This window comes from Zea mays, chromosome 4, assembly GCF_902167145.1.
Source record: "Zea mays cultivar B73 chromosome 4, Zm-B73-REFERENCE-NAM-5.0, whole genome shotgun sequence".
In the NCBI taxonomy this organism is placed as follows: Eukaryota; Viridiplantae; Streptophyta; class Magnoliopsida; order Poales; family Poaceae; genus Zea; species Zea mays.
Genome location: NC_050099.1, coordinates 121,447,177 through 121,456,308, shown reverse-complemented (window position 1 = coordinate 121,456,308; position 9,132 = coordinate 121,447,177). Strand labels below are relative to the sequence as shown.

General features: G+C 43.8%; 1 protein-coding gene across 4 annotated transcripts; it reads left to right on the top strand.

Annotated features, from left to right (window-relative positions):
- The first annotated feature begins 1,051 nt into the window (after positions 1–1,051).
- Positions 1,052–8,132, top strand: LOC100273623 (putative SPRY-domain family protein). Of its 4 annotated transcripts, none has more exons than XM_008678609.3 (12): positions 1,052–1,232; positions 1,377–1,769; positions 2,189–2,335; positions 2,741–2,827; positions 3,640–3,685; positions 4,180–4,256; positions 4,450–4,603; positions 6,710–6,778; positions 6,978–7,037; positions 7,232–7,318; positions 7,523–7,840; positions 7,928–8,132. In XM_008678609.3, exons 2-11 carry the CDS (start codon positions 1,381–1,383, stop codon positions 7,805–7,807), a joined length of 1,401 nt encoding a protein of 466 aa, XP_008676831.1. In that variant the 5' UTR covers positions 1,052–1,232; positions 1,377–1,380; the 3' UTR covers positions 7,808–7,840; positions 7,928–8,132. The 4 variants fall into 4 exon arrangements, with proteins under 4 accessions (XP_008676831.1, XP_008676830.1, XP_008676829.1 ...); XM_008678608.2 differs by having other exon boundaries at positions 1,095–1,232; positions 7,523–7,849; XM_008678607.2 differs by having other exon boundaries at positions 1,095–1,232; positions 7,523–8,132.
- The last annotated feature ends 1,000 nt before the right edge of the window (positions 8,133–9,132 follow it).

Here is a 9,132-nt window from a genome sequence, read left to right as displayed (position 1 = left end):
CGACGTACACGCGAGGGAGCGGGAGGTCGTCATGCGCGCGCAGTAGCGGTTGAACCCTCTGAGGAACTGGACCCACACGACACTCCCCTCCATTGCGGCGCCTCCGTGGCCGAACGAAGAACTGGGAGGCGATTGCGGGGATCTGGGCAGACAAAAGAAGGCAGACGGTGGTGTGAGGGCATCCGGTAGAGCGTTAGTGGCGGAGTGGGAGAAGGCGGCACAGAGGAACGGGAGGGAGAGAGCGACGAGGCGAGGGTCTCCTGCTCCCGATGCTCGTGCGCCTTTGGGGACGGGTTGCCGGAGGAGGACACACCCATGGCCATCGAGTGGGAGGAGTACAAATTTGTTGTGGCAGAGGGAGCGAGGCGGATGCGGACAGGGATGACTACGCCGCGCAGCGCGGACGGGCGAGTGGGTGGTACAAGATCTTAGAGCATAGATCTAGAGATCTGAGTAAATGACTCACCGAGGCAGCGAGAACTCACATGAAGACGAAGAAGGCGGAGGGCGGTCGCTTGGGCTTGCCGCTCGTGGCGGCCTTCTTGCGCTTGCTGGCGACGCCACCAGCCCGGAGCCTGCAACAACAACCAAGAGCACCGTCAAACTATCACAAGAAAAAAGAGGAGGTGGTGTAGGCGCGGAGATCCAACCAGCCCCAAATTGTATCCTTCAACGCACCTGATAGTAGACGAGCGCACGCTCGAGCTGGAGGTCGGAGTCGCCGGCGTACTTTCCGGTGTGGTCGATGCCGTGCTCGTCGCATATCGGCCATCGTGGAGGTGGGATTCGTGGGGGGTAGGAGGCGGCGGGAGGAGCTAGGGTGCTCGCACGGTTGGACGACCGGGTGGGGCGGGGCGATGCGTGGGGGTGAGAGTGCGCGCATCGGACGGCTGAGAGACTCTAGAGCGTATTGGACGGTTGAGATCGTCGGAAGGCAGAACAAAGCAGAGGCAGCCTACCCCTTAGAGCCTTAATAGGTAGTATAGATTATGAGAAATTATTTAGATCGTGATACATTAACACCTCTCGTATACACATTCTTCTGAGAAGAACGCCTCAATTTACCAAATCAACCCCACGAAAACCTGCAAATCACACCCGTGTCTGTACGCCACCCAGTTGCTTCTCTGTGTACTCTCCAACTCATCACCGGCTCCATCCTTGTCCTACACTGACCTCGTCCCCATCCCGCAACCGCAAGCAACCACCGATCCAGCCCGTTCGGCCTTTCGGTAAGCTCGGCCCCCGTCCAATCCTGGTTCCCGCGATTTCCTTCGTGCTAGGGTTTAGTCGGGATCGGCGTTCGTTTTCCCTAATTTCGGTGAATTTTCCGCTTCTTTTTAATATACTGTTTCTTCCTTCTCGGCGGTGGATAGGCGAATGGTGACGAACCAGGACGCGGAGGCGGCATCGGCGGCAGCCCCGGGGCCAGGGGCGACGGTGGACCCGATGCGCCTAGCGTCGCGGTGGCGGTCCCAGACGGAGTGGGACCGCGCGGTGCCGGAGCTGGAGGCTGAGCCGGAGCCGTCCGAGCTCAACACCGTCAACAGTTCGGGACTCTTCTCCGTCGTCTCTACGGACAAGTTGTCCGTGAAATACCTCGGCAGCCATCACCACGGCCACGACGTCGGTGTCGTGCAGGCCGACCGCCCCGCTCCCACGCGCCGGGCCGTGTACTACTTCGAGATGGCCGTCAGGAACGCGGGATACAAGGGGCAGACATCCATAGGGTTCACGAGCGAGAGCTTCAAGATGAGGCGACAACCGGGGTGAGGACCCTTGTATTGCTGCCCTATTTTTTCTGATTATATATGATTTGCATTTTCTGTTTTGTCATTTATCATGAAAGCTTAGGATGTAATTTCCAATAATTGCATCACTTGTATAAATTTGTGCACAATTTGTTCCAGAAATCTTCAAATGTTAGTTATGTGATCATGATTGGCTATTTGTCGTTAAGGTCATAAGGTGTTTTTCATGCTATAGCTAAATTTCTAACTGTATTGAAGAGGTTGGTTCTCGCAGACTGCCAGACTATTTCTGATTTATGGAATTTCTGCTGGTTAACTAGATTTCTCCTCTTTACTTTACATTTGAGCTGACCTCATATTGCAAATGCTAGTGTTTATGTGGCTTACTTGATTTTCTCTCTCTCAAATTTATCCTTTGTGTCCTTTGTTCTTTCCAGTTGGGAGTCAAACAGTTGTGGATACCATGGTGACGACGGCCACCTTTACCGGGGTCTAGGGAAAGGCGAACCGTTTGGGCCAAAATTCACATCTGGTGACATAATTGGCGCTGGCATCAACTACTTGTCACAGGAGTTCTTCTTCACGTAAGTTTGGGAGTTCTTAGTAAACTGATAGTGTTTGCTTGTTTGACTGGCTATTATTAACCTTCTAGGGCATTTTTTTCTTGGCTGAACATAGGATGCGAATATATTTGTATGTCACTTTGCCATAAATCTTTCTAGCTTTGCAAATATTCTTATCAGTACATCCGTAGAATGTCAATTCTTGAATTTAGGAAAAGAACCAAGTCTTTGTATATGCACCTGGTACCACTCTTTGGCGCTTTGCTAGTTTCGACATGCCAATGCCATTCTTTATGTTCAGGTTGGAATGTGATGTATTATTAGTTTTGTTTCTTTCTCTTGAGGATTTCACCTTATGCCCTCTATATTAAAGAACGTATTGGCGTATTGCTGCACTGTAATCTAATTACATGTAGCATCTTGCAGGAAAAATGGAGCTCCGGTTGGAGCCATTCCAAAAGAAATTAAAGGCCCACTATATCCTACAATTGCAGTTCATAGTCAGGGTGAAGAGTAAGCTGCCACTTTCTTTAGTTGTTTAGGTGACATAATTGCTATTTGATTTGGTGTAAGTTGCGTTTCACCTGGTATTCCTACCGGAGTTGCAGATACATCTGTCAGGCTTGGATAGTAATACCTGTGCCAAAATGCAATTTACTCATTTGCCTTTTGCATTATATATGATGGTTTCCCCTTCTAACACAACATATAAAGTCACAAGTCATACACCTCAATAGTAACACATGTTAATTACTCCTTGTTTAAGTTTTAGACATAACTTTATCAATGATTCATTCTTGGATTTGTAGGTTCGCATATAAAAATATAGTGAATCAACTGTTGAATTGATGATTTATGTTGGAATGCAAAGTCCTACTTAAAGAAGTTCTGTCATATGTGGTGTTCAATATTTGCTGCACTATCTGTGATAGCTTTTTTATACCCCCCCTATTCTAAATTATAAGACACTAGATACATAGCTTTTGCTGTGCGCTTAGACACTATGTCTAGATACATAGTAAAATAATATATTTAGAAAAGCCAAAATGCCTTATAATTTGGAATGGAGTTATATATATATATATATATATATATATATATATATATATATATATATATATATATATATATATATATATATATATATATATATATATATATATATATATATATATATATATATATATATATATATATATATATATATATATATATATATATATATATATATATATATGCCTTTTCATTTTCTATATCCTCATTGTGGGGTATGATCTCTAGTCTACTCCAAGTTGCTTAGGACTAAAAGTCTGTTGCCGTTACAGGTTGACTGTAAACTTTGGAAAGGAACCATTCTGTTTTGACATTGAGGTGAGGCAAGATGTTTATTCTATATGTTGTTCACCTACCATTACCTCATTGTATTCAAAATGTTCTATTTTTCCTGTTGCAACTGAAAATCTTTCTTGATGGCACTAGCTGTATATCAGTAATACTCTTCTGCATCTATGTCACATGCTTCACTTTCTATTATGAATTACTCATTAGATTTTTGATAAATTTGGCTGCATTATCAAATCAAATACATTTGACAGGAATTTTAATTCCACACACCCTTTAGTGTGTTCTTTGCCAGCCACCACAAAAATATTATGCCAGAAAATGCAATTGATTTTCTTTTATGGTTAACAGTTGCAACTGGAGCTCTTTCTTTACATAACCACATTATGAGTTAATGCAGAAGATATGGATATAGTGATCATATATTACTGGCTCTATCCCATTTACTGAACACTAATTCACAAGTGTTATGGTGCACTCTGTCAGTAGCTTTTGCGATTGATGTGTTTTGCTTATATTGGCAGGGTTATATTCTTGAAGAGAAAATGAAGCAGCAATCGGTGTCTGATAAATTGAACTTGGAGACGGACATCAGTCATTGGTATTGTTGATACTCACTTCTTGTCTACTTCATTGCTTACCATCTCCACATCTTGATTTCCATGTTACCTTTTTTATAGGTTCTCTTAAATTGTTTCATTACTGGCTCATTGCATTCCATGGGCCCTCCATTTCCTGGTTTTTGAAATCTATTCTATCTTGCCTTATGGATACACACCATGAACTTGTGACAGGATTGTCCGCTCATATCTCCTACATTATGGATACCAAGATACATTAAATGCTTTTGATATGGCAAATGCAACTGACCCCCCCACCAATCGCCAAAATGGTCATGCAGAACCTCCCGAAACGTATGGTCTTAGCCACAGAAAACTTTTGCGTCAGGTGAGCTTATAAACTCAATGCAACTGATTGTTGAATCCATTTCTCTGGTATCTTAGGTAGCATCTCCGTGAATTCGGTTGGTACTTTGTAAAAGCTACACAACTTTTTTCCCCAAACAAAAAAAGTTGCATAGAATTACAATTCATTTTTAGTCCAGTTTGATAACGTTGACAATTTTTTTTCCGAATACACAGACAATTTTTTCTCGAACAGCGCAGGAGAACTGCGCGTCATTTCATTAAGAAAGAAGAAAGGAATTACAAAACTAGGGGTACAAAAAAAAAAAAATCGAAAGCGCAGGGGAACTGCGCCTTAAAATATATTAAGAAGAGGAAAAAGGTCTAAAATAGACCAGGTTACAAACAATAAGCTCCTTACGGAGGCCAGTACCTCCTATAAGTGAAAGAGTCCAATAAAGCCAGACTCAAAAAACTACTAAAAAAGAAACAGCAGGATAACTAGGGGTACAGAACCCCCACCCCCACTAATGTAAGCTAGATAACACGAAGATAAACAAACTAATGACCAACATGACCACAACTAGATGGGCGAGGGCAGAGCAGGCCTAGGGATGAGCTCCTGCAGTCTAGATGCTCCAGCCAAGCACCACAGACGACCTTCTCCTGACCCTGAAAGCAGCACAGCCTGAACATTAGTACGATTCCCCTCAAAGACACAAGCATTACGATGTTTCCGAAGCTCCCAGGACACTACTATAACTAAAGAATTAAAACCCCCACGAAGCTTCCCTGGGAAGGACCTAGCAGCATGTTTCCACCAAGAGTTGAAGGAACTTGAGGAGCTTGGCGGCTGCACATCAGTCAAATTGAGACTGCATAGCACCTGAAGCCAAACTTCCCTAGCCAGCACGCAAGAAGTGAGGAGGTGATATATAGTCTCCTCATGCTGGTCACAAAAGGGGCAAGCTAATTGGTGCGGAAGACCATGCTTAGACAGCTGATCCGACGTCCAGCACCGGTTATTGATGGCCAACCAGATGAAGAACTTGCAATTAGGGGGGGGGGGCAACATTTCCAAATTCTCCTCCAAGGAAAGAACCTGATAGAACCAATAAACATGGCGAGATAAGCTGAACTGCTGCTGTAGGTGCCTGAAGAATCAAATCCGGCTGAAGGATAACGTCATCGACCAAGTCCCAGACCTGAAGGTACTCAACTAAAATCTGGATCGTCAGAGCACCTTTAATATCCGAAACCTAGCGCCTGTTGTTAAGAGCCTGGCTCATTGTATGCCTTTTCACCACTCTGGAAGGAATTAATTTAAACAAATTAGGCGCAAGTTCAGCGATGGTATAGCCTTGCACCCAGCGATCAGTCCAAAACAAGGTGTTCTCCCCATTGCCAATGGAAATATTTACCGCTGCATCAAAGAGAGCATGTGCCATTTTTGGAACCTGCAGAGGCAGATTAGCCCACGGCCGAGTACTGTCAGTTTTGTGTAACCAAAGCCACCTGACACGCAGCGCCCAACCAAGACGTTCCAGGTTATGCACTCCAATGCTGTCATACATAATTGGTATCTGAACCCGCGACCAAGACACCATACAATTACCACCTTGAGCTTGCTCCTGCCCTTTCCATAAGAAACCCCTTCCCTTATCAATAGCCTTGATCACCCAACGAGGAAGGTCAGAAGCATATCATTGAGTAAATTGGGGGCACCAGTTTCTAATGATTGATGCATATGAAACTGTGTGAAAGTATTTTTATTGTGGTTACAGTTTATGATGTATGTTATGAGGGTCACCTGACTTCTTTTTTTTTTTACTACCAATTGGTTTTGAAGTTCTATATTTTCGAAATTAATTGGAATTTGAAAATTATATGCATTTGAGCTCATTAGCTGTCATTTTCCATTATCACAGGAAAGTGGCAGTTGGTCTTTGCTCTCAGCTGCCTTGCAAGCCTGAGCTCTTTTATCTTTGGATGTGCAGCGCAAATATGTTGTAGTATTACATTTATCCACATCATTCCACTGTATCTTGCAGATGCAGCTGTATCTTGATTTGACATTGCCCTCTTTTGATTTTTTTGGCCTCTGGTATGCCTTCGGCCTTCTGAAAACAGTTTATTTTATTTGATAAAGCTTATCATGAGTGGAGATATTGACTCTACATTCAAAAGACTTGGGGAGTGGTATCCACAAGTGATAAAGGTATACTCTACAATCTTGTGGTTGATTTAATTTACCATCACACTGTTATTTCCAGGGAAAAAATATGACAGATGTTATCTCTCAAATAATTTTCCTAGCTTGTGTTACAGTTAATGCGTTCGTCATACATTCAGTCCTGTTTTCCTGAAGAACTTCGTTATAATCTCCGTGTTCTAAGAAAAATTTCTTTCCTTTGCAGGATGAGAAATCGGTTATTTGCTTACTACTCCATTCTCAAAGATTCATAGAATATATCAGGGTAATTCTCTGAATATTCAAATTTTAGTTCCTGTGTTTCACGGGTCGCACTACTTCTCTGAATATATCAGGGTGATTCTACACTTCATTGCTGCATTGCATATCGACTAATATTTATATATGCTGAATGGATTGTGCACTTCATTCCTGCATTGCATATCGACTACGATTTATATACTCTCTCTAATTCATTAGGCTGAACAACTGGAAGATGCTGTGCACTATGGTCGTGCTAACCTGGCAAGCTTCTTGACACACGAAGCTTTTGAGTGGCTGCTGAAGGTAACGTCGTTTGTTTTTTTTTTTCCGTTGGGTTTCTTTTGTTTCTGCTGTATGCATTGTGCTTTACATCAGTAATGTTCTTGTAAAATCTGTTTACAATTTCAGTGAACTTAAATGGAATCTTAACTTGGTGTGTTTACAATTTCAGTGAGCTTAAGTGCTTTGTATTGATGGACTAAATAGAGAGTTGGCTGATTCCTGCAGGATAGTGTGGCCCTGCTGGCGTACGAGAAGCCTGCAGAATCATGCTTGGGATACCTGATGGGCTCTCCCCAGCGTGAATTCGTGGCAGACGCAGTGAACGCGGCTGTCCTGTCGACGAACCCCACCATGAAGGACCCTGAGAGCTGCCTCTACTCGTGTCTCGAGAGGCTACTAAGGCAGCTCACAGTTTGTAGCCTTGAGCGACGTGCATTCAACAACGACCAAGGAGATGCATTCTTACTCCACAAAGAAATGCAAAACTATGAAAGGTCTAGGCGCTCATAGCCTCATAGGCATCAGGATTGTTGCGCTTCTGAAGTAAACTCGGTTCGGGTGTTAGACCTCCTCATCTGCCGTTTGAAGGGACGAAGATTCAATGACAAGCACGTATCCTTCCCTTTGCAGGTCTGCAGCGCCCCTCAGCTTTCGCAAGGGTGAGCACCGAATTGCATGGACACAGCTCAGGCGCTTCGGGAGGTGTTCTAACCTCTCTGTAATCAGAAAACTCACAGTGAGATAAAGCCAACGTTTCAGATTTCCCCTATTTTGTTGGTTGGCTAATATGCTGTTTGACACTATGAATGCTAAAAAGTAAAGACGCTTCGACATATGCCCCTGGTACAAGATCTTGTATCATGTCCCACGCCACGTTTGTCTACAGCATGGACATGGTCATGGAGTCACGTACGACCAAGCCCGACAGATATGCTGTTGGCCTGGTTTGGTGACAGCGGCTAGTTTTTTCTTTCAAAATAAATGCTCACGCCACATATACTATACTAGCCATTTGATTCTGGCCATTACAACATAACGACTATTTGCTCTTTGGTATGATGCTCTATGGCCATTACAACAAAACGACTGAGGATGTTTGGTTCAGCTTTTTTCTGATTAGCTTTTCTGAAAATCTGGCTATGAGGAGAATTTGGTTGTGGGGAAAATCTGAGTATCATTACGATTACGTGTGGAGAAATATAAAGTTGTTCATAGAGCTCAGGATCTAGAAAGTGACGGTTACAACGACTCAATCGATTATGTGTTTATGTTGATTTTGGATGGTTTTTGCTCCAACGAATTTTATAGAAGCTGGTTGAAAAGCTGAGCATTTGGCAGTCCGCAGCAGCTTTTGGTGGCCAGAAGCTGCCAGAAGCCGAAATAAACAAGCCCTATGTCCCAAAAGTATCTAAGCTACTGTACCATCAGGCATCTGCAGCCAGCGCCAGTCTCGGCTGGTTCAATTTCGGGCGCCGTAATCGAATGGCACGTTAAAGATGGCCTTACCGACGACGGGTGTGGATTTCTCGTATGATTGGATGATTGCTCGCCCGCAACTAGGAGCTTGGTTTGGCGGAAACGGACATTCCTCGTGTGTATTTGCGGATGCAGTCAAATAAGTCGGCTTCTTAGACGCAGCGAACCAAACATATGATTTATATACCGTACCGTAATCAATTCATAGAGAAGTCTGGCTCTTCTTATGCTGTCAACCAAACACACGGTAAGTGGTCCAACGGAGCATTCTACCGTGTGATTAGTTTCCTTCTCCGAACGTACACCGGCACCTACGGAGAATTAAAGTGCACCTTGTTTATAGGGATGTAATTAGATCG

What these genes read in the sequence shown, in the direction of transcription:
- LOC100273623 (XM_008678609.3), top strand. Translation starts at nt 1,381, where the DNA reads ATGGTGACGAACCAGGACGCGGAGGCGGCATCGGCGGCAGCCCCGGGG. An exon ending in GAGACGGACATCAGTCATTG is followed by an intron (nt 4,257 to 4,449) that starts GTATTGTTGATA and finishes AACTTGTGACAG; the next exon opens with GATTGTCCGCTCATATCTCC. An exon ending in GATTCATAGAATATATCAGG is followed by an intron (nt 7,038 to 7,231) that starts GTAATTCTCTGA and finishes CTAATTCATTAG; the next exon opens with GCTGAACAACTGGAAGATGC.